The sequence below is a fragment of the Phalaenopsis equestris genome, unplaced genomic scaffold, assembly GCF_001263595.1.
Source record: "Phalaenopsis equestris unplaced genomic scaffold, ASM126359v1 Scaffold000002, whole genome shotgun sequence".
In the NCBI taxonomy this organism is placed as follows: domain Eukaryota; kingdom Viridiplantae; phylum Streptophyta; class Magnoliopsida; order Asparagales; family Orchidaceae; genus Phalaenopsis; species Phalaenopsis equestris.
Window position 1 is genome coordinate 50081048 of NW_018164444.1, and position 26471 is coordinate 50107518.

Here is a 26471-nt window from a genome sequence, read left to right on the forward strand (position 1 = left end):
AAAGAGTCGCTATAATTTATACCCATCTTCTAAGCTAAGTGACAATATATTGCTCTTTAAGCTGTGATTTGTATTTCATGCTAAGGCTCCTTCACTTTAGTAAAAAATCGACCACATATTCAAATTATTTTTGTTAAGTAATCTTTAAGTTAATTAAATTGCTTTGAGGATAAGTGATTACATCTATAAACATTTTTTATCATTATTTAAAATGATTAAAAAGCATGTGTCCTTTAATATTTTTTTAAAAAATTATAATAAAATGGTATTGGATTAATATAGAAGGGATTAAAAGTTAAAAGACAGAACATAATTTTTAAATGTTTTACCAACAACATTTACACCTGCACACTTCAATATTTCAAGACTTTTTATGTAAAATTATTTGTAAGTTACAAAACTATACTTTTACTATCATGATCATCATATGTACCAAAACATATGTAAAAACATGGTATACTATGATGCACTAGTGCAAACATAAGGATAAATACATACCATAACTTAGTGATATATAAACACACTTGTTATTGAGCATAATTTTTAGAAAATATTAAACTTATATATTTTAAAAATTAAGATATTATTAAATGATTGTGAAAATTCAATAAAACATGAAATGAGTTACAAAATTCAAACATCTTAATGATGAAAATAATCAACGATAAAAAAAAATGAAAGAAAAATCATTTATCTTTCAAGAATAGTGTCATTAAAAATGAAAAAAGAAATGACAATTGACCGAATAAAATAGAAAAATGTCATATGTTAGTTACATCCTTTAACTTTCGCAAATAAAGTTGCCAGCCAAATGCCAACTCTTGAGTGAGAGTGAGTGAAAAGTAAACCCCTAAAGAAAAAAAAAGTAAGTCATGATCAATTAAAGATTTTAGTATTTGAATTAATCATTAAAAAACATGAGAATATTATTTTTTTCTTAATTTGAAACTTAAAATGACTTGTTTATGGGTACATAAGATTATCATGTCATAACATATTATAATGGAGTGTCATGCATTGTAGATGATCATGTATATGGGCCTTTGGCCTCATTTACTTCCATCTTCTTCCATCTTCTCTCAGTCCCCCTTCGGCTTACTTCTGAGGCCAACAATATATTTTAGCCTCAATCACAACATCACAGGAGGGAGTAGGAGGTCTTCTTGCACACCAAGAAGGTTTTGTGTCGCTTTCTTTTACTCTCACCCTTTTGGGTGATTCCTTCCTTCTAGCTCGAGATTTTGAGGTAAAAATCAGCGCTTTAATCTTATTCACCTATTGGGTTTCGTAGATTCTGTCGTTTTTTCGTCCGCAGCAGTGTCGGCGATTTGGGCGGTTTTATCTTTGGTTGTAGATCCGTGGAATCCATAGTAATCGGCAAGTTTAGAGCTCAGAAATCTCTTATTGTCTTATTATTCCTTAATTTTTTTGATGGATTTGCTAGTTCCTTTTTTGGTTTTTTGTTGCCTCTTATTTGGTTTTTTGTTGACCATTCTCTGCCTTTTTTTTTTACCGGGAGTTGAAGAGCTTTTCAGTGGCTAGGTGAAATGGATGTCTTTAGAGAGACTGTATATATTTTTTGAGATTCTATATAGTTATCGAGATGAATATTTTTATAGTGCTTGAGATAATCTGCTTTATGGCTTCTATCATTTAGCTAAAACTTGTTCCACAGATGGTTTAGTGAATTAATGCTTCTAGAATTACTATGCCCACTGGCTTTTGTTTTTATTGTTGCAATTGTATGAATGCATAAATAATAACTATTGAATTAATAGAAAATTTCAGAAAGAGTGCTGGAATGTTGATGAAATTTGTTGACTTTGGAGAGTTTATGGTGTTAATTTCAATTTTTTATGACATTTGCATTGTGTGAGTATTATGTTACTGGGTCCTGTATTTTAATGTCTTGTTTGGCAATATGGTTATGGGGCGGTTAACCACACACTTGTATATTTGCATATCTAACATCTAAACATTCATCTTTTTATTGTGGTGAATGTTTAGTGTGTGTGTGTCCCGTAAATCATTAAAATTATGTAAAACATACTCACATCTACTAGATTTTTAGAAGTGAAATATACTTTTTAATGCATAGGTTTATGATAGCAACGTTTTATGAATGTTAGTATTAAACTTTGGTGTTAGATATGTAAATAGATAAGAATTGAGTGGTACGGACATGTGACATAAACAATGAAGGGTAAAAAATGTGTTGATTAGATGGTTGGATAAAATTAGTGTTGAAGGATTAAAAATTTTAATCACTGGTTCTAATTTAACATTGAGAGCGGTTAGTTAAATGACTTTTGAAGAGTGGTTTTAATAACTCATGTAATGCTCAACAAGAACTATGCCTTCTCTGCTTGATATATCATCGATCTTTTACTTCTGGTCAATGTAACTGTCAACATGCATAAGATAGTCGAAGCTAGTGATTTATTTTGTCCTACATATTTCATTGATCGCTATATTTTATTTTCTGCTCTTATTTTTGTATATTTTCATTAGAAATCAGGCAATCTGGTTTTTAAGAATCTTTTTCTTGTGGTGATCACTTTTTGTTACTATTGATATGAGCAATCCTCCAAAAAAATTAAAAGAAAAAAGATAAAGCATCATAATTTTTGTTGTAATGTACACCACATGTTTCATCTGTAATAAACTGATACCGCTATATCTTGTCTTAGCTTTTTAAGGGAGAATCATTTATCATCTACTCTGTTATTTTTTTTTTTTTTCCTTGGAGCTGACTTCGTTCTTTTATTAAAGTGTTTTTTCATAATTCACTATTTTCCAATCTGATTTTTAGCTTATTCAGCTGATTATATGTTACTCTAGCTCTCCATTTTAGAAATTAATTGTGCGTCTGCTTAAGATTTCTGGGATTTTAAATCTCTGATGATATTTTCAGGATACCTATTATAGTCTGTTTTGTCGTTGTGCACGAGGAGCTGTTTGCCGGATTTCCTTTCCGGCCTTTATTGAAAATAAATGGGCTGAATCTGTATTTCATGGGAGGTCTAGATGAAACTGAACCACCTTTTAAACGTGTAAAAGGATCTTCAGTTGAATTGGACAGCATTTCAAATAAGTCATCTCTTCAAGCTTCCATTGTTAATTTGGGAGGCCCAATGGCTAGGCCTCTTCCATCCTTAGTGAAAGAAGATATGGTTGGTTCTAATGGTGTTATTAAAAAGGTAGAATTTATTAGGATTATTACGAAAGCCTTATATTCTCTCGGTTATGAGAAAAGTGGAAAGGTTCTTGAAGAGGAATCAGGAATAAATTTATATTCATCTACAGTAAGTCATTTTAGAAAGCAAATACTGGATGGTAACTGGGATGAAAGTGTTGCAACACTTCAGAAGATTGGTTTAGACGAACATATTCTGAAATCTGCATCGTTTTTGATATGGGAATATAAATTTCTTAACCATCTTGAGAAGGATGAAGTCATGGATGCTTTGAAGACGCTGAGAAGTGAGATTGCTCCTCTCAAAATTAACATAAAACGTTTGCATGAACTTTCTAGCTGTGTTGTATCATCCTCACGACATGGCATACTTGGTTTTGCAAATATGGATATTGATTCTGAAAAATTAGGATTGAAGCTTCTAGAGGAATTGCATAAAATTTTTCCTCCATCTGTTATGATACCTGAGAGGAGGCTAGAGAATTTGGTTGAACAGGCACTTTGTCTTCAAAGGGAAACTTGTTTCCTTCACAACTCCTTAGATAAGTCACTTTCACTATATACCGATCATCAATGTGGAAAAGACCAGATACCTTCTAAAACACTCCAGGTTTGAACTTTGTGTTATAGATATATTTTATTTGTTTTATCTGCATATGCATTTGCTGTTATTACAAATTTATAGAATATTTTGCTTTGTTGGTACTATTATCCATATTGTAGTCATCTATTTCAGCTTTATGCTCATGTATCGTTAGCCATTTCTTTATTATTTTGTGAAGCTTAAGATTTATTTTTTATCACTGAGGTGAGCTTCACTTATCTTCTTTTTAGCAAAGTTTCTAGTTTGAGAAAAGAGCCACGGCATTTCAAAATTTTATGAGAGATTGCCAAGAGCTCTTATTGCTTGTAAAGTTAGCATCTAAACTGATTTAGCTGGTTATAATCATGAGAGATTGTGAAGAAAAATATGCTTTTTTGGTATTTTCTGTTAAAAATTTGCTAAAAAGACAAGTTTGTAGGCCTTACATTTCAAGGCGTTAAGTGTGCTGTTTTCTGTAGCAATTTTATTTATCATTCATCCAGCCAAGGTTGCAAATGAAATGAAACAAAATAAGCTGAGCAGAAAATTGTTTGAGCCTGAACTCATTTATTAAAAGCTTATGCAAAGCTCGAATTGAGCTCAATTTGAGCTTTTGTGATAGTGTTTAAGCTCGATCTCATTTACTAAAAGCTACTTTGAGGTTAGTTTGAGCTTGAATCGAGTTTGTTCACATTGTGATTAACGAGATTTTAACACTTAGCTTATTTGAAAATTAAATGAATCTTATCGAACCGAGTTTGTTGAACCTATCAAATGAGACTTTAATTGAACATGCTCATCTTATCAAGTTCAGCCTTATTGAGACAAGCTTGTTCACACGTCACTTCATCTGTGGATGTCTTCTTGAACATCGTGTCTTAATCGAGCTTTATTTTTTAGTCTTAATCATTCTTCTTAACAAAATTATTCGTGAATCACGATCTTTAACTAGAAGTTGTCCAAGAATTTCATTCTTATTCATTTAATAACTAAGTATTTATAGAAGTTTTCAAGTTTATTTGATTAGTTACTCAAATGATCATAACCAAATTCTAATTGAGTCAAGTCACGAGTTATTTTTAGAATAGTTGATTCATTTGCAACCCTATTCATGGTATAAATAACCTCAGCTATCTATCACTTTAGATTCTTAGCGTGATTATTCAGATGAGATCCTTAGCTCACTTCAGAGAAATTGACTGACAGCTGAAGTATTCCCCAACCTTCATTCTCGACATCATAAACTTATTGTATTGTGAGCTTGTTTTCATAGAATGCTCCTTGTTAAGGGTGGACCTTTATTGATCAGTTGATCACCTAACTAGATTTTTTAGGTGCATACTGTTAGGAATTATACTAGGAGATAATTTATTCCTGTAAGAAGTTATAAGGAATAAATTATTTCCTTAGATTAAGGAGATATTTCCTTTCCTTTTTTATATTTATTTCCTTGGATTGAGAATTATGTGTTTTCCTATTTTATGCTATTTTTTATATCTCCTAATAATTAATATGAATTAATTATTGGAGATATTAAGTGATATATCTTTCCTTCCACATCATTTTTCTTTTATTATCTTTTCTATTTTAGGATTCATGTAAGGATTATTTATACCCCATTTCATATCAATGAAATTGTTTTTGTATTCCGCATTATCTGAAATTGAACATTGTATCAGAGCTTAATTTTGTACTCTAGCCATCGGTCCTTCTTTAAGAATTGTCGGACTCCTTTCCTGCCTTCCTTTGTGCGAGAAGGGAGGGGCACTAATCTTGGTATTTGAACCAATGATTTTTTATTTTTCTCTCTCTGCAAGCTTTGTCTGCTGGCCGACCAACCGAGAGCTTCGACTCTGCTGGCCTCCAGAAAATCTATAGCCGTCGATTCCCCTAGCTGCCATCGTTTTTCACCCTAAATGCTGTTGGTTCCCCTTTATTGGTTTTCTAAAGAATTTTTCAACGACATCGTCAAAGAACCACCAAAGACGTCCACCGCAGAACTTCAACAATGGAGGCGTTGCAACAACCTTGTCAAGGCGTAATTGTTTAATTCAATTGCAGAAGACATTGGAGCAAGTATAATATACAATGAGCGTGCCCATGAAATTTGGCTCGACTTGAAGTAACGTTTTTCTCATACCAACGACGTTCATATTTTCCATGTTGAAGAAGCCATCCATGATTGCAAGCAAGACGATATGACAGTTAGAGCTTATTACACTAAGCTTAAAGGCCTATGGTATGAACGTCATATCTTCTATAACATTCCTAAATGCACGTGTGGTGCCATGAAGGAAGTGATACAGTTTCAATAAAACCATAAAACCATGAAATTTCTCATGGGGCTTAGTATAAAATGACAGTTTTTGCTCATGGATCCTCTTCCCAATGTCAGCAAGACATATTCTCTCATGCTCCAAGAGGAAAAACATCGCGAGATGATCACTGTAAGTGCACCGCAACCGAAAGCTTCGACTTTTGCCGTGAAGAAACACACGAAAACCAGAGAGGCTTTTCACGCCTAAAAATCTTTATTAAGTGTGAAAAATGTGGCAAAATTGGGCATATCTCAGACACGTGCCTATCACATCTCAAATGCGATTATTGTGGATGGTAGGGACATACCATCAATGACTGTAGGAAGCTGCAAAGGGCCAATCTTGCCGGCAACAAACCTGAATGGAAAAATTCTGCTTCCAAAGCCAACCATGCGGATGCCAATACACGGACGAGTTCTGCACCATTCACCCTTACAGCCGAACAATATCAAAACCTCATGTCACTACTTGCAGAGAACAAATCTAATTCAATGGCTAATCATGTTGGCAGTATATTAGCCATGAATGATATCTCAGGACGAGCAATAAAGGAAGATGATTGGGACGGGAACTAAAAGACAATGACTCTACTACCTTGATACTCCACAAAAGAGCAGTCAGTGGTCGTTTTCATAAAACCACTAAACTCTTCTCAATTCTCCATACTACTCAACAAGTTAGGAATTATTAACATACATTCCAAACTTGTGGGAGAGTGTTAGGAGTTATACCAGGAAATAATTTATTCCTGTAGGAAGTTATAAGGAATAAATTATTTCCTTAGATTAAGAAGATATTTCCTTTATTATTTTATTTTTATTTCCTTGAATTAGGAATTATGTGTTTTATTATTTTATGCTATTTTGAATATCTCCTAATAATTAATGTGAATTAATTATTGGAGATTTTAATTGATATATCTTTTCTTTCACATCATTTTCCTTTTATTATCTTTTTTATTCTAGGATTCATGTCAGTGTTATTTATACCCCCTTTCATATCGATGAAATTGTTTTGATATTCCAAATTATTTTGAAATTCAACATGATATCAGAGCTGAAATTTAACATGAAATTCAACTAGGATATTCCACATTATAGCTTGTTTGGCTGTTATTATAACCATAGTACTTGTTTGGCTGTTGTTAGAACCTAGTACATGTCTAGGTTCTTACTTAATTATTTTATATACATATTTCAGATCCCTAACCTTTTATGGAAATTGCGCCAATATCCTTATCTCACATTCAAATAATTTTGCTTTGATGCGAAAGATGCTAGAGCCATATACATTGTTTATTGGATCTTGAGACACTTAGATACACATGGTTAACGAATCTTGTGTTCGGTATGCCAGATGCATCTTTATTCAACTTACCAAAGTTGTATTTGATGCTTCTTGGATGCTCTTATAATATGAGAACATTTGCTTTCTAGTTTCTTATTGCATTTTCTATATGGTTTCCAAACAATGTTATATATCAATGTTAAGATAGTTTAGTTTCACTTTGGATTATTGAAAAATGCATTAATCAGAACTACTAAGTGGTTTTTCCTTCCAATCTACTTGAGCTTTTGGGTTATTAGTGATTTCAACCTTCGGCCCAACTTTAATTCCAATTTGGCTCCACACTCTTTTATAGGTATTATGAATGGATTAGTTGGGATTAAGTGATTCATGTAATTTGAGATTCTTATGAATTTTAGTCTCTCCACTTTGGTTGGACAGAGTTTAGAAGCTTGTGATTCTTATGACATTTCTACATGATTGAGTCGGATATTAGTGTATGTTACTTGATGATTTTATTTGAGTGGGAGTTTGAGTGGAAGTGATGAGTGATACAATTGACGGGAAGATGTTCTTTAAGGCATGCGAGAGGGCTTAGTATAACATTTTGTTATACAATGTTGATGTAGAAATACTAAGTTGTTGATTCTTGCTGACAGACTTTAACCTTTGGCCGGAAAGCAAATTTGACCACCAGTATATTTAGCCCAAAATCACTCCCCATTGATTCCAAGTCTTAAAAAGCGATGTGTAATAAACCATGTTGCTATTATGCAAATTATAATTACCAACATAAGGTACGTCACAAAAGTTTACATTGCTTTTTTAATACTTCGAATGTCTAATTTGTTAGCGTGCACGTGCACTGCAATCCTTATTGAATTTATACATTCAAATTGGAATTTTCTATGCCCATATGTTGTGTTATATCACATATCACTTTTGTGTTTCATGTATAATACGCTAGGCTGGTTGCCAAACTTCTTTTTAGCATTCTTATGTTTCTACTAATTCGGTGTAAGATTTTCTATTATTGACAAGCTCCACACTCCATTCACTGCTCAAGAAGTAATGCACTTCTCTCTTTTATCGTAGGTTGGTAGAATATGCATCTTTAAGGGTACCACCATTTAGCATAGTTGGTTATTCTTTTCAATTTTTGTTATTGATTTTGGTGCTTGAATTTTTTGTATTTACGTAAAAGAAATTGAGAGTAATACAAAAATATTGTGTTAGAATTTAATTTTTCTCTTAGAAATTAGTCAAATTGTACTTGGGATTTCTAGGATTTTGAGTGTGGATTGAGTTTGAGTTTGAACACACTTAACGAGAGGAGGTTGGCTAACTTTGTGTTGGCCCTATCCCATGAGTTGCGGGGTAAATCTTTCCTCTTTCTTATTTGATCTCCTAAAAATTCATTTCATGGAAGCTTAAAAAATAGAAGAAATTATAAGTGAATTGTCTTGATGATGTAAGAATTTTAAATTTGGAAAAGTTCTAAACAACATTAAAGTGTGTGTGTGAGAGAGAGAGAGAGATAAAATCCTCCGAAAAGTTATCCCTCAACATTGGATGCTTAACCCCTTTTTTAGGCTTGAATTATGATCAACAATATATGCTTGAGTATGTAAGAAATCACTATCTTTAGTAATCAAATGTATTTATAGATAGAAATGTAGACTTTTTTAAAATGACACCTATTGGAAGCCCTCTTTTAAAATGAGTATGTTTTAGCAGGATATTGTTTTTTTAAAATATGACACTCAATAATAGAGAAAAAAGATTCATGTAGTTGACCCCACTTAGTGGGATAAAGATTTGCTATTGTATGTTTTAGCAGAATACTATTAATGGGAAACTGCTATTAAGTATTAGGTAAGTATGTGGCACTGACAGCTATTGCAAGTAAAGTAATTTCAACTGAATATTGCTTAGTGGGTATTGATGTTTGGCTATCGTCAATAGAAGACTGGCATTTTAGTTTTGTTGATTGGGTATTGGTGGCCTACTTGCCTTGGATGTTTATGTTTGTTGGGTTCTTGGTCTAATTTTCAGCAACTTATAGTTAACAATCCTTCTTGGGAGTCGCCTTATGGATTGTTTGATTCAATGAACCAATTGATTTGGCTTGATGAACTCAAACAATTAAACCTTGATTGGTGGCAACTTGACCCATCTCTCTGAATTTGAATTGATCAGCATGAATGTGCATTACTAATCACTTAAGCCTGATTCAATCAGAACAATGAGTTGTGGGGTTTAAAGAAAATCTTGATGCATGCTAATAGCCAAGTTACAAAGACTATGAACTCAACCCTCTTTCAAGATAGTTGGGAATCATGATTGCTGAAGAAGAGAAAAAGGGAACTAATTGTTGAAAAGTTTGATAAAAAAGAAAAATAATGCTAGAAAAGATAGGATTATCCCACCTCTAATGTAACTCTCCCCTCTCTCCATATAGAATCCAATAAGGCACGAATCATATTGTTATATTGACTAGGATTTTGCGCGAATGCGGAGCTTAAGTGTGAATAGTTTATTGGCACAAGAAATGCTTATGATATTTAGCCCATTTTTTGTTTAATATTTTAAATATGTGCTGCATGGTAAAACATAAAATATATAAAGTGATCCTTGTAAAATTATGAAAATGATTATATGTCAAATAGAAGTTAAGTTGTCTGGTTGAGGCAACAAGGACTTTGCTCTTTTTGTATTGAAGCATTTTGTTTCATAATGTTTTGTTGGTGTTCCTTGTCAACATGGCCAGAAATGTTTTTAAATAAGCTTATGTTGTCATAGCTTAGAGGATGTCGTGGAGAAATAGTGAGGTTGTCTCTTTTGTGACTTGAAATTTAGAATATTGAATCACAAAAATAGCATGTTTTTTTGCATGAGTACGGATGTGTGCATCAACATCCATGGATTTGCATTGGTGGCATATTAGAGCAGTGGCTATAATTATTTATTTGTCATTAAATTCAAATAAGCTTACAATCATAGTACATAGCATCAGGGAAAATAAATTGTACCAAAAACTTATTCTTTGCCGCTGATGTGATTTCTTGTCCCACCACATATTTGCTTGGGAGATCTAAAATTATGACGTTTGTAATGTATTATGAGTCAAAAGTGAACACCACCAATACTTTTAAACTTTCTCCATATATCTTTCTTAAAGGCCTATTTACGTATTTTCTATTTTTTTTTTTTCCATAATTCTTCATAGTTTATCTATTTTGTTTATTTGAAATAGGTACTGCGAGGGCATGATAATGAAGTATGGTGCTTGCAGTTCTCTCACGAGGGGAAATATTTAGCTTCTTCTTCCAATGATAAATCGGTGATCATTTGGGAGGTAACTTCTTGTTTAGATGTTTTCCATCATATATACATTACAAATATTGTTTTCATTAAGCATTTAGTTTTCCTCTTTATTTACAAATTACTTAGGATTTTTTAACTGAAATTTAATTAATTATTTCATTTTTTACTTATAGTGATAATTTCTAGTAGTTATTTCATAATTGTTTATAGCATAGACTTTTCTTTCAAGTTGGATTATTTGTTGGCTATAGTAACATGTATAATTGCCTACAACAATAAATAAGTAGCATCTATTTTAGCACGGAGGGCATGAGTTAGAATCATCGAATCAACTTGTTTACAGTTCCTAATGTTGGCAGTAGCCTCCCATATTGTGAACACCTTGTAGTTGTGATATGCATAATTGTGTTTTAGTTTTTTTTTTTCTTAATAAAAAATGTTGCATAGTGGAATGCTAGATGCATTTTACCGATGGAATTAATTTGTATTGTGTATTGTGATTTTGTAAGCTATTAATTTATCTTGATATTCATTCAAAATAATTATTTTTATGATGCTAGTTGGACTCCATTGTGAGTTAGAGGTCATAAGTTCTAATCAGGGAAATCTTCTTTTTGCAATTGAGTGGTAGATCTATATACAAACATTTTCTCAGTCCTCATTTTGGTAGATGGCTCGTACACAAGGAACACCCTCTGCCTTTTAATAATTAAACGTAAGGCTATCAAAATATTTCATGTTTTCTTTTGTCACCATTTGCGAGGTTTCTAGAAAAAATACCCTACAATTTTGTGATGTAGCCTTTGTCCTATTTATAAGGACTTGGCATTGGGTGTTTTTAGAATAAATAGATACTTGGATGGGTTGGAGTAAGAGGAAGGATGGTAGAAGATGTTAGGTAAATCTACTTGTTGATGAGGAAGCACCTATTAGGAACATCGATGAACACAATAATAAAGCATCTAAGCAATATAAGAAGTCATAATGATTTATGTGATTTTTCTAAAATAATAGTTTACTTCCATGAAAAATGTGGGGATGCAATGTCTATGAAAAAGCTACACTGGCATACAAGAAAATGAAGCATAAAAATATTTTCCTTAGAACCCTTGTACTCACAATCTCAATACCAAGGGGATCCCCAAATCTCTTAAGCCGAATAAATGAGAAAATTTTGCAACATCTTATAGAAATTCAAGAATTATGCTAGAAAAATGAGAGATGAAAAACACAAAAGATCTCTACTTAAATGCTTTTGGAAAACTTTTTCATTATACTTATATAGGCACCATCACATTTACTTACATCATCACTATGCTTACTCTAACAAATATTGTGCTTGCAATGCACCATGACAATTAAGTTGATCATTTTTTTTCCTCCTTTTCTTTATATTTCTCTTTTATTCTTCTTCCTTACACTCTTAAGTTTTCTTCTATGGCACTTTTCTTGATGCAATGCAAGATGTTATTGATATTGTGTTTTATTTTTGTTAGTACCTATTAAATCAATTTTTTTTTTTAATTTCAGAATTAATTAGTATTTTTTATTTAAGGGTGATTTGCAATTTTCATTAGGACATATTTTTATAAACAGTACTTCATATGTTATAATTGGTCGAGAGTTAATAATTGAATAAAGAAGAGTTTTTCTTATTCTCTCCTTTGAGGATTCAACCACTTTTTGAGTAGCTCCTTGTTTGCTTCATTGTTAACTTGTGCATTCTACCATTTAAGGCATTTATTATTCTATTTTCTTAGTCTCTTTGATGCGGGGCTTAGTGGCGTGGTTGAACTGACTTATTTAGCAAGGAGGCTGGACTGGCAGGTTGGTCTAAATTTACCGCTCTCACTCCTTCCTTCCCCTCTCCTATTCGACTCCTTGCCTATTCTATTCCCTTCCTTTTCTACCCCCTTTCTATTCCATCCTCTTCCTTTTCTATCTATTATATTCCCTCCCTTTTCTACCCCCTTTATATATATATCCTCTTCATTTTCTATCTATATATTTGAATATATTTGATTCACGCCGGCATGGTGTCGTTCCCCTCTGCTAGGGTTTCGCCTCATGGCGAACCCTAGCTTTCTGTTTAGGGTTTCGCCTCATGGCGTTTCGCCTCATGGCGAACCCTAGCTTTCTGTTACACGGATCTCCCATCTGCTATACGGATCTCTTTCTATTCCCTACTTCGTTTTCGTCGACGGGTGCACGCGTCCTCACGTCCTCGAGTCTTCGCATCCTTTCAGACGACAAGGCAGGCCGAGTTTTCTCATTTCCTTCCAGACGACGTCCTCGTCTGTCGAGGACGCCTCCTTCGCAACCTTCCTTCGCAACCTCCTTCGCCGTCCTCTCGTCTCGGTCTGGCGACAGAGCTGCTGCTCTGCCCGCATTTTCGCATTTCCTCAGACGAAGTCTCCTCGCTTCCTGTCTGACAGAATCTTGTCGGCAGAGATGGCTATCCGTTCTTATGCTACTGCACTTGCCGGCGACCTCTCGATTTCTACTCGTGCTCCTCTTTCAGAATCAGAGACTGGTTTTCGTATAGGTAAATTTTATAATGTTCCTCAATCTTTTCACGATGTTCTTGAAGGAGGTGGCGATCATACCTTCATAAAAAAATTGGGGAAAAAAATGGGAAGTCTGCTCTTATTCTCACAGAGGTTGAAACCATTACTCTCGCATCCTCTTGGCATTTTGCTATGGTGGGGAAATTTCATTTTGGTAACCCAAAATTGGAGATCATTAGGAAAGAGTTTGAGGCTATGAAGTTATTGGGCAGTTGAAATATTGGTTTACTTGACGGTCGGTACATACTGATTCAGTTGTCTCATGATGTTGATTATACCCACATCTTTTCTCGGAAAGTTATCAAGATCGACAACCGTTATATGAAAATTCTGAAGTGGACTGTTGGTTTCGACCCAAAAGCGAAATCCCCTATCATTCCAGTTTGGATAAAATTTCCTGGGTTAAAATTACATCTGTTCAATTTGGAAATTCTCTAGTCCTTAGCAATAACTTACGGTAAGCTTCTTAAGGTTGATAATCCTACGCTTGTTGTCACCAGACCCTCTGTGGTTTGTGTGTTAGTTGAGAGGGAAATCACTCAACCAGCTTCAGATGAGGTGTGGATTGAAACCACTCACAACGGGTATTGGCAAAATGTTGAAATCGAACTACACCCTCCTTATTGCTCTCGTTGTAGTATGTTTGGCCACAATTCTACTATTTGCTATCGATTGCATCCTCATCTAAGACCAAATATCACAAAAAAACAGCCACCTATTATCCCAGTTGAGAAAATACAACCCGAACCTCTTCCCAACACCGCAGTTACACCGCAGTTCTTTCCCAACACCGCAGTTCTTGAAGAAGAACAACATACTACAACTACAGATCCAGTTGTGCTTATACCACCCACTGTTATTGAAGAAGATGCCCTCACATGCCAAGACACACGAGAGTGTTCATTTGATCCAATAGCAGATCAGTCGGTACAACATATTGTTGTTTCTAATATTCAACAATATGCACATCTCCAACACACGTTAGACCAAGATCAGGTGAGCCAATCTTCGGAAGAGGAGGAATGACAAGAGGAATGACAAGTCTATTCCAGGAGGAAGAAGAATGGAGGCCGAGTCCAGCTAGGGAACATATTGGATGATACATTGGTTACTACTGACAATGACAACCATCTTATCAACTTATTAGCTTGCTCACTCGCTCATCCCTAGACCAAGAGGCAGAGGCAAAACCAAATTGGGTGGCTCTCTAGCCACTTGAGACTTTGTATTTCAACATTTTTAGGCTTTTTCTTTATGTCTCTACTGTACTTTTTTGTATTTTCTTGGAATCACTTGTGGTTTTGGTGTAAACTAGGTGTCATGTTTGGGCCCTTCAAGCTAATTTTATTGAAATTGAAAAGATACATAGAGACTGTATGAGAGAACCCAAAAAAAGGTGCCCTACCCATACGATACATCAGACACTAGTATCCTAAAAAGATGAAACATAGATAAAACACAAAAATATAAAACTTGCAGGAAATAAGCTGCTAGGTACGAGCCAGCTTGGTCTTGTCTCTGCCTCTGGTTTTAGGACCGGAGACAGCTAACAAATTGCTGAGCGTCGTTCCATTACCCGAAGTTACTAGAATATATATATATCTTTATGTGTGCCCGCGTGTGTGTGTGCCTGTGCTGTTTGTTTACTTAGAATTGAGCTTTTTGCTCTTGCAGGTTTCATAATTTCTGTCGCTAGGCATCTTTACCCTTATTAGGGTTGTATCTTGCTCTGAGGTGGTGTTTACCTTATTCACCATCTCCGTGGTCGACCCTCCTCCCAGCAACTTTCCCTCCTACCGACTACCGTCAGGCCAACCCTTCATTTTTCCTGCTGCCGCCAGCCCATCTTTGGGCTGTTCTTGCTGCCACCAGAGTTTCAGTCACCCCCGCCAGCAACCGCCATACCATGCCCTTGCTGTTCCTGCTACTGCCAGCCCTCCAGTCACTTCACCAGCTGCCTTTAGGCCATCCCTTCGATGTTCCTGCTACTGCCAACTCATCCCTGATTTGTTCCTGTTGTCGCCAACTCTTCTGTCGACCTCGCCAGCTGTCGCCAACCCCCTCTGTCACCCCACCTGCTGCTGCCAATGCTCTAACAACTCTCTACACCTCCTCCCACTTTCCTTTGGCCCCCACGTTGACACGTCGTCACCCCTGTCACTCCTCACCTTAGTTTTGCATTGTGTCGTGATCTTCTCATTTTTAAGTGTCTTGTTTGTAACTTTATTTTAATTTAAGCAATAAAATATTATTTATTATGATTTTTGTGTTTATTCCAGTATCATTTAGTATCAGAGCCCGTCAAACGCTAACCATATTCTAGGGGTTTTTAGCATCAACCCTAACCCTCCACCAAAATTTTTTCTTTTCTATCCTCAAGCGCCTTTCCAAACCCGAACTCTAATCATGGCACTACAAAGATACATGCTAGAAAATACCCGGGACGAGATACAGAGGGAGATCCATTGGCTTCAATAGAGACTCACCTAAATCGATGATGGAACCCAGGGAGAGATTACCCTCGACCCTGATTTAGAGAGTCGAAGGGGAGATAGATCTGAATCCGTTCCATTGAGAAGACACCAACGACGAGGAATACCGACCATGTCACTTCGGATATCAATATTAGAGGAGGGTGAGAGAAGAGCCCACATATGGCTGACATAGGGACTTTGACATCAAAATGAATCTACCAAAGTTTAATGGAGGTATGAATCTAGGTGAGTTTTTGGACTGACTGCAATCTATTGAGTGAATCTTCAAATATAAAAACATGCTAGAGGATAAGCGGGTAAAATTAGCACCTATCAAATTTAAAAAGAGCGTCTCTTTGTGGTGGGAGAACTTACAGGGACGGAGGAAAAGAGTAGGCAATGATAAGATTAACAAGTGGAAAAAGATGAAGAAAGCAATGCAAAGGAAATACATTACACCTCATTGCAGTCAAGACATGTTTCTAAGACTTCACCACTTACAGTAGCGAGACTTTTCAAAGTAGGGGTTCACAGCTCAGTTCGACCAGTTACAAATGAAATGCGAGTTGATCCAGCCAGAGGAGCACACTATAGCCTGATACATGGGGGACCTGAAGCTCGCTATTAGCAATGTGGTGCTGTTATAACCATAATGGATACTTGGGAATGTTCAAACCCTAGCCTTGAATGTGGACATTCAAAAAGAATAGAACAAACACAAATCTTCTTTCAGGCAACAACCTTTTGTCAGACAGTCACCTACGGGTACCGCAACTGACATAGGTACCTTAGAAGGAGATAACAAGACAAGACAGGAGAATGACAAGATAAATCAGAGTGGAAAAGGTCGTAAAATGGAAGCTCTTTAAGTACAATACCTGCTAGGAGATGTTTCGAGTACCACGACCATGGACACAACCTTCATCTATCTCATGAGCCAAGTTTTCATGTCACAGATCAGGGTGTTGTCGAGGAGGTGGAGAACGAGGAGCCAGAGGATAGTCCAAAGGAAGAACTTTAGCTCCAGGGGATGAGAGAGAATTGCTAGTTATACGAGATTTTTGCAATCAAAACCAGAGCGAGATCAATCATGGTTGAGACACAGTATCTTTCACAGCAGTGTATGGTAAATGACAAGATTTGCAGTTTGATCATCAACTATGGGGGTTTTGAAAATGTGGTGTCCACACCGATGATGAAGAAATTGGGATTGACCACGCAGAAACATCCTCAGTCTTATTCCATTTCCTTGTTGAAGAAGAGAAATGAGATACGCTTGGATCAATAGTGCTTTGTCAAATTTTTGATTGGGGATCAATTACAGGAGCAAGTATGATGTGATGTAGTTCCGATGGACGCATGCAACATTCAGTTAGGGAGTCTTTGACAGTTAGATCGCAAGACTCAGCACAATGGTTTCAAGAATATTTACTCCTTTAAGAATGATGGAATACACATCATGTTGTTGCCTGTTAAAGATGCAAGTCCCAAGGGCCACCTTCATGCAGTCGGTGCGGGATGCTTCAATGGCACTAGCATTAGTCCTAGTTGAGGGAATTGAGGAGGACGCTTCATGCGTTAATCTCCTGTATTTCTATGTTAGGATCCTTCTTTGTCTCCAGATTCTCTTCTCTTATGTCTGCTCTCCAACATCACAAAAAATAAAAAATAAAAATAAAAAATCAATTTTTACCTTGACCTCACTTGCAACCCTTTCTCTTCCTGTTGGTTCAAAGACTGTGACTGCCTCGCTCTCAACTTGTTTACATTTTACGTTTAGCAATTCACTCAGCCAGTTATAATTATAACCAATGATCCAACTCAGTAATGCAATCTTGAGCCTTCAACTTGTTATCCATGCACTCTTCTCTCATGTTTTCTTTTACCTGGCACTTATTACTTACTTGCAGCCACACTCTTACACCCTATCCCATCGCCTATGCTTGCCAATACTTATTACCATTGTCTTTTTGTAGCAATGTCACTAAATGTCTTTCACACTTGTTACTTCGCTTACTTCTTCTCTCGATGTTGTAATTATTCACCTTCATTTCTCATGCAATTACATTGCCATTCAATTGCTTGCCTACCAATTATGTGTTAATTGTAATTGCATTTGCAGACACTCACATTGACCACATGGTTGGATCCAATACACTAAGATTTTAACTTAACCCACTCATAAACTCAAATAAAAAAGAGGCCAATTTTAATTAGTCAATACTATAGCTGAATTGGATTAGTCTAACAGTATGCATAAAGTCCCTCAAGCTTTCATGTTATCTTTTTGAAGTTGTATAATGTTTTCGAGGATGGATGAAGTTAACTTCCTATTTATATTATTGATGTAATAATGCTCCTTTTCCCCTTCACATTGGGATTGATTTCCCAATATTCTATCTTTTTTCAAATGGATTTCACTACCTCTACATTACAATTGAAGATCGTCAGTTCTTACCTCAATAATGTTGTTACTTTCTAAAATAAAGTTCTTCAATACCCATGGGATTGTTGTTGGGCTAGATTTTATTAGTATCCGATCTTATTTAACTTGATTCATGTTTGCTCAATTATTTTTTATCACTTTCTGTTAGTTTTGTATTTTTATTTGTTCGAGGGTAGTTTTTTTTTTTTTTTTCATTATGGCTTATTTCAATAAGTAGGTCCTAGTGTCTTGCAATCTGATGAAAGTTGAAGATGGAATGTAATGTGTTTCTTTAGGCTTCATATTTCTTCCTTTATAGGTTTTTTTCTTACTTTTTTCTTCCTTATATTGTGACTCTATATTTAAGAAGTTCATTCATCTAGTTTTTCAATCCCCTTCTCTCTCTCTCTATTTCTCCTATATTAAATTATCAACTTTTCTTCAACTATCTTAGTTAAGAAATGTTATTATTGTCGCACACCTAATTGAATCTGTTGACATCTAAAGAACAGTTGCCACTAAACTCTTGCATCATTGAAGCTTTTATTTTATTTTTTCACTTTGAATACTTAAATTATTTGATATAATACTAAGGGTCTGTTTGGGGCACCTGCACCTTATTAATAAGCTGTTGAAGCTGATTCAAATAAGCTGCTGATCAGCAACTAATCCGGATAAGCTGGTTGGCTATATGATTTGTGCTATTGGAAAATAACTGTTTTGCAGCCGTTTTTGTATAAATAACCATTATGCCCCTATGCAATAATATTGTTTGCAACAAAACTGATATAACAATATATTTTATACTTGAGAAGCAAAAAACACTTCAGAACAGTATAAAAAATAAGATACAAACTCCACTTAACAGTGAGTATTAAGATTGCTAAAAATAACAAAAAAACTATTAAAATTACAATTAAAAATAGGATAATATCAATTTTAAAATCTAGACGACATATGTCACGAGTTACGTCGTCCTTTGGGGATACCATCTAACCCCGATTACTATCGGCAGTGGAATCTACTGGACTGTCTGCCCACCGGATGAACTTGCACTTCTCGAACTATCTGCTCACCGCGGGCACTTGTAGGACTTTCTGTCGTAGTTATGTGCCTGACATGGCGTCAGTAGGGAAGTCTGTAGTTTGCAGTGGTAGAAAACTCGTAGAGAGGTTCCTGAAATCCTGGAGCTCATCTTTTTTTAATGATTCAAAAGACAATCTATTAGTCATGACAGAGGTTGAAATTGCTAAAAGAAGTAATTAATTACAGTTTTTTGCATACGTGATGTCTCAAAGAACTCAGTATACCAACCAATGAATCTGTCACTACAAGAAGACAATAAATCTTGTAAAAAATAGAGTTATTGGTTGTCTTTAGCTCACTTAATGTCAAACCCGTGTGTGTTACATATGCATATCACAAAAAAAACCATTCAAAAGTACCTCGAAAACCACGGTATTGAAAAAAACAGAGGAGATTGATTGTCTTTATTGAGATTTCACATGTGACACCAACCAACAACGACTTACAGGTCATCCAAGAGAACCCATAAGGTCGAACTCTCATCATGGACCTTGCAAACTCACACACAAAAAATGAAAAGGATTCGAAAAAGTAAAAAAAAAAGCAATTACAAACAGCATAAAACTTATAATATCTAAAATATCAACCACACACGCACCCAAGCCCCACCACACACAATACTCACAACCACACACACTCACAGCCACCACCAACACACACAACCACCACCTCCCACCACACACAGACACACACACACACACACACACACAACCATCACCAAAACCCATAGCCACCAACCATAGCGCTCACAGCCACCTCTCCCCCCGACCCAAGGACAACCATACACACCCACAACCACCAAGCATAACACCCACACACAGTCAGCACACACACACTCATGGCCACAACACACATACACCCAAAGCCAACCACTCACACACACCTAAGCCCAACCACACACAACCACACACACTCTCACAACCACCACCAACACACATAGCCACCAAGCACAACACCTACAACCACCACCCCCCACCACACACACACACACCCACAACCACCACCAACACCCATAGCCATCAACCACAAAACTCACAGCCACGACCCCCCCACACGCACACACACCCACACCCACAGTCAGTACCCACAGACCCAAGGCCAACCACACCTACCCACAATCAACACCAACACCCACAACCACCAAGCACAACACCCACACATACTCAAACCACCACACACACACCCACGAACAACGACGCACAACACTCATGATCATACACACACACTTCATGTCAACACCAACACACATAGGCCCAACTCAACCAGATGGAGCAAACAACCATAAACGAAAAAGTGAAAGCAATTGAACCAGCTCATATATATCAAATTCCATTTCATTCCTTCTAGAGACCACAAACTATAATAAGCAATAAGCAAGCAAAAAACCAGAAACTGCAGGAAGCAAGCTAAATTTCACTTTCACCAACCACATTCACCCCATTTCACTTTCACCCTTTCTCTCCAAAAATCGAAAAATCCCGTAAAGAAAGCCATTTCATCGGAAAACCATATAAAGAAACCATTTCATCGATAAAATGCCAGAAATTACATATAGAAGCACATTCCATCGAAATTATTTACAGATCATAGTAACCAGGGTCGGAGGGAGGAGGAAGAGGCGAGCGAGCGAAATAGGAGCGTTCGAGGGATAGAGGTGAGCGAGGAGGGATCTAGGGTAGAACGGGGGTCGAGCGAGGAAGGAGAAGAGTAAGCACGTAACTCCAGAAGGTAAGAACACGGGCCGTGGGGTCGAGCCCATGGCCGCGTAAATAATAAAACACGAACGACGTTTGTGGATAAGCAAGCAAAACACATGAAGCAAATGCCTCGACCGCGTTTTAAAGAACACAAACACACCAATAAGCCACCCCAAACGGGCCCTAAGATGGGTTGTGTGAAGGGAGATTGATCCACTTGATCATCTTCAATGGTCTTCCCTCGACATGTTAATTTTTGTTTCATAACTCAAATTATAACCATGAAGCTAGCATTTTTCTTCTTCCCTCATTTCATGATGCTCCAACATGATGAAATTGAAACAACTCTGCTTGAAGTTATAACTTGTAATACACACTTCATTAACCGCCTTTGCTTTCATGTCAATCAATGCACCCTTGCTAACTTTAGGGCCTACCAACATCTTTTTAGGATTTGAATCCTATTTGAGTAAAAGAACCTAATGTTTTTGAATTCTTCTTGGGATCTAGTACCATACATGCCTACATTTACTATCTTAATCACACCACTATGCATTTCAACTACTTTATATTAAAGCCAACCATATTGCGCATTTTTTTCCTTATTCAAATTTATCTAGTGCCAATAAAGAAGGGGCCCGAGTTCTCTATCCGTGTGGCTTGGGTCAATGGCTCTACAAATGAAGTGATTATAATCACAGGGGCTTATGCTACTATTATATGTTAATTATTCAGTGCCTAACAACTAGCCTTAATAGAAAGTGTTATCTTGTTATTGAGAGGGATAGTTAACCGTATAGTCTTGTGCTTATAAGAAACTTTGAACTAGATCATGTTCTCGCAAAATCAGGGCGAAATCTCTGAGTAGTATCTTATGTGTTATTCTAATCTGTATTTTGAAAATTTTACCCGAAACATAATACAAAAACTCTGATTATGAGAGAGGCCGGGGTGCAAATTTTTGAAGCCCGCACACACTTGTTCTAACAGCATCTTGCTTGCTCTGCATGATGATTTTTCATGGTTATAAGAAATGAGGAGCGCAATTGTTTCTTTTTTTTTCTCCTTATATTTCTCTCTTTTTTTTCTTCTTTTATTCTTCTTGTTCGCCATTGGCTGTTTTGATCTTCCTTCCATGTTTTTTCTTTTCACTGGCCATACATCGTGATATTTCATGGGAAACAACATACACTGCCTTGTTCCTTTTCACACTCAGCTGCATGGCTGCTCTTCACCTTCATATGCTTATAGTAGTGTAAGGAGGTGTAATTTAAATCAAATATGTTTTAAATTTTGATTTACTGCTATCCATAATAAAAAAATTTCAATAACTTTCTGAATCTGCTATTATCTAAAATTATAATTAGATAAAATTATATTTCTTTGAATTTTATTCCTTTCCAATGCTTCCATCAAATCAGTGCAGTGGGTCTTGCTAACAAATTTAGCTATATTTCTTAATATGGGGGTGATATGCTGAATGACATGCATGGCCTCGGTGGGAAGGTAGTAAATGAGCTTACTTATGTGGAGAATGAGATGTTTAAGGGGTGAATGTTGGAAGAGGTGGGACTGGAGCATGTTTGATGCCCACCTCTATGCTGCATTTTCCTCAGGCTGCTCTGGATGTTTGGGCCATTTTGGCTACCCTCTAGTTGAGTTCTCTGCTCGCTTCTTTAAATTTCTCTTCGAACATTACATTGGAACAGAACCATAGGTGTTAGTAGAACATTTTGTTATGTAACATTGAATACTAAGGAAATAAACATAAACCACCTATTATTTGAATAAATATTATACCGATATATTTCAAGGAAAAGTTGGTTAGGATTGGTTTAAAAAATCTTGGATTTGCTTTGAGATGAGTGCTATAAATGGATTATTAATATGTCAGTAATTTCAAAGCAGAACAGAGGATTTTGAGACCCATTCTGACTAAATATTTTAACAGAAAATCCTTACCTAATTTTTTTTTATTTTTTTGCATGAGAAGGCACAAACTTTTGATGATTTTGTTGACAAAACTTATCTACATTGTCAGTAGAATGGCTGGTGCTGAAAAGTTGATCTTTTTGTCAGTGGAATTATATTGCCTTGTTTGTTGCCCGTCGGTTGAAGTTTTTTCTGTACAATTCATATTAAATCTGCATGGATTAAGACGTATTTTAAAATTATGCTTATTCGGAGTACTTGACGATGCCATGCATGATGTTTTTGTGCTAGATGCTTTGATTACTTTCTTTATTGTCCAAGCTTGGATGGTAGGGCATTTTGGTGCGAACTTAACAAGTATAATGTATCAAGGTATGTCCAGCACAATTTCATGCCTCTAAACTTTGATTTCTAAACCAAAGTCGGGTGAAACAACTTCTTTACTGCTCGTTTCCCAATAAGCATAGATTTGGGGTTGGCTTTGTCATCATTCAGTCCTATTGACTTTAGCTTTGACAGTTTTTAACATGTTATTTTTCTCATACTATTTCACTGCTTATATATTTCACAAAATTTCCTGTGTGCATTTTTATGCTTCTCCATTAATTGGAACACTAAGCAGAGGAGCACCAATTAAATTTGTATAGGAGTAAACAAGAGTACACTAGTTTTGAGATTTTACACCTGAAAATGAAATCAGAAATTCTCTGGCATCAATTATACAGAAGGTTGTTTAACAATGCTGCAAAATAAATAGTTGTTTTGAACAGTTGCATGTATTCTATCAAAATCTATTTTGGTGCTGTTTCTGCTCTACCTTATGGCACCATTCTGTTCCTTTTATTTCATTTGAGTTGAGGTGATCATCATTATTGGTTGAGAAATTATTGTCTCAAACATTTGTCGTATTTGAAGGATAATCTGCCACTTTTGGAGAATTTTATGTACTTTTGCTCTAATTAATGTCTGAGAGCAGAAAATGAAGAAAATGCAGAATGGTACTTAGATGAAGACAGTTTTTTTAAATGATGCGTTACTTCCAAAATTTTAATTAGTTATTTGATAACATATGATAACATCTTTTTTTATTAAAGATAGATGGGAATTTTCTACCAAACTTCCAGTAGAGTGATTAAGTTGTCTTTGAGACAAATTTGGGACACTTCTGTCTAGAATTTAATGCAGGGCATAAATCCTTAGGGTTTGGGCCTGGTGTAATCGTTGGTTGCATGTATTGTATACTGGAGTTTTATCATTTTTAAGTTACAGAAACAACTTCTTGCAATGTAGTGGTAAATTTTTGTATATCCTCTCTTTCCAGATCCGTCAATGATGAGGTTCACTCAGTTGGTACGCCCTTCTCTTAGAAAAGAAAACTTCACTATTATTTCGTTCCTGTTCATTAATTTACAAAAACCATTTTATAGCAATCATATATTCTATTATGTAAACCTTTTGTTTTTTGTGCATACCTGTAATGAATTCCATAGCTAAAATTTCAAAATCTCAGCAGTAGAATAGATTTCTACAAAGTGGTATGATATGGAGCATCTGTCAGTTTTTTTCTAATTTTCCACGGGGGCATTTACATGATTTAACTGTTTAAAGGTGCTTTTATTACTGCAGGTCCATGATGATGCAGAAGTTTTATTGAAGCACACTCTAAATGGTCACCAAAAGCCCGTCGTAACAGTCGCTTGGAGCCCTGACAACCGCTTTCTTCTCTCATGTGGCATGGAAGAAGCCATCAGATGTTGGGATGTTCACTTGGGAGTATGTTTGCGTGTTTATGAAAAATGCGGACTAGGCTTAATCTCTTGTGTATGGTCCCCAGATGGGAAGCAGTTCTTCTCTGGTGTTACAGACAGAAGCATTTCGTTGTGGGATTTAGAGGGGAACGAAGTCGAATGTTGGAAAGGGCAGCGGACAACGAAGAATTCTGATATGGCTGTCACGAAAGATGGCAGATATATCATAACAATGTGCAGGGAAATGACAATACTATTGCTTGACAGGGAAACGAGAATTGAGAAATTGATTGAAGAGGATCAAATAGTCACTTCATTCTCTTTGTCAAAGGACGAGAAGTTCCTACTGGTGAACATATTGAGCCAAGAGATTCATTTGTGGAGCATAGCTGATACTCCTAAGCTTGTAATGAAGTATGAAGGTCACAAACGCAGCAGGTTTGTCATACGGTCTTGTTTTGGGGGATTTGATGAGTATTTCATTGCTAGCGGAAGTGAAGATTCACAGGTACGTCCCATTGATTTTTTTCCCCCTTTATTTTGTGAAAACTGTATAACAAGCATGCTGAATGTTATTATCTAAAAGTCTTTTTTAGTATGAAAATCCTATTACAAAATTGGTAACCTTTTTTATTTGTATATCATGGTTCTATTTGATGTGACGTAATGGCATTCTATATTGATATCGGTCTTTTTAATTTTCTTTATTAATTAAATGATCTTTTGGTAAAAAGATGTTAGTTTCCCTCCTGGGTAAATAATGTCCATGGAGAACAGTAGTCTTGTGGTGTAGTTCAAATTTGCCAAGCTGAATTGGAAAAGCGTTGTTTTACTTGCTTTCAGCTGAATTGCTCTTTGATTATTCTGTATATCACTCTTTGATTTGAATTCTTCAAATCCAAAACTTTTTGGCCTATGCCGCTCATTTAAACAGAGAAGCCCATTTAGTGTTGATATTTGTCAAAATTCCTTTTTCAGATCTAGTAAATTTGGTTTGATATTGATCTGAGTTAGTCAAAAAATTCAAGCTATTTTTGAAACTATATGCCTTGTCTTTCTTCTCCATCCTCTGTTTATTTTTATTGAATATTTACTCTTAATCTTACTGTTATTTCACAAACAGGTCTATATCTGGCATAGAAAAACTGGTAGTCTCATCCAAGCCTTACCTGGGCATTCTGGTGCAGTAAACTGTGTTAGCTGGAACCCAACAAACCCTCACATGCTTGCATCTGGGAGCGATGATCACACAATTCGTATATGGGGAATAAAACGAGTCAATCTTAAGCGGAAGGATACTTTAAGTAACGGATTCATCCACCAATGCAATGGAATTAACAAATGATCAATGAGGGAAGGGAAGAAGGAAAAAATGGTGAGAAAAGTCCAGAGGATAAAAGAAAATTGGAGCTCATTAGGTACCAGCTTTTCTTCAGCCATTCCTTCATTCAGCAATGTACATCTTTTTTAACCCTTTCAGTTATCTGTTATTTGAGGGGTGTCAAATGGCAGATAAACCTGTATAAATATACCAATGCTAATTGTTATTCTGTGACCATTGAGCATCTTTTCAAATATTTTTTTTCTTGTCTGAGTTGCTCGTATAAAATTAAAAAATAAGTCTGAGAGGAGCTTGCAGCTGTCTTAGAGCTGTTGGATTGTTGTAAAGGTCTGGAGAATCTTTATAGTGAAATGAACAATTTGATTGGTGATGGAACGGTTAAAAGTACAAAATTTAAGATATCTATAGGTTTTTGCAAGCCTTTGATTGACCGAGGCTAATTTGAAAAATCGTTGGGGTTCACTAAAATGCTATTACATAGATACATAG

The 26471-nt window shown here is 35.8% G+C and overlaps 1 protein-coding gene across 2 annotated transcripts; it reads left to right on the forward strand.

Moving 5' to 3' along the window:
* The first annotated feature begins 1038 nt into the window (after positions 1-1038).
* Positions 1039-26231, forward strand: LOC110027416 (WD repeat-containing protein 26-like). 2 transcript variants are annotated; one of them, XM_020728853.1, is made up of 5 exons: positions 1039-1246; positions 2915-3806; positions 10641-10742; positions 24519-25148; positions 25764-26231. In XM_020728853.1, exons 2-5 carry the CDS (start codon positions 3015-3017, stop codon positions 25983-25985), a joined length of 1746 nt encoding a protein of 581 aa, XP_020584512.1. In that variant the 5' UTR covers positions 1039-1246; positions 2915-3014; the 3' UTR covers positions 25986-26231. The 2 variants fall into 2 exon arrangements, with proteins under 2 accessions (XP_020584512.1, XP_020584523.1); XM_020728864.1 differs by having other exon boundaries at positions 1039-1178.
* Positions 26232-26471: the final 240 nt, after the last annotated feature.

Coding starts and splice junctions, on each gene's coding strand:
- LOC110027416 (XM_020728853.1), top strand. CDS start 3,015: ATGGGAGGTCTAGATGAAACTGAACCACCTTTTAAACGTGTAAAAGGA. Junction 10,743..24,518: donor AATCGGTGATCATTTGGGAG/GTAACTTCTTGT, acceptor TTATTACTGCAG/GTCCATGATGATGCAGAAGT. Junction 25,149..25,763: donor GCGGAAGTGAAGATTCACAG/GTACGTCCCATT, acceptor TTTCACAAACAG/GTCTATATCTGGCATAGAAA.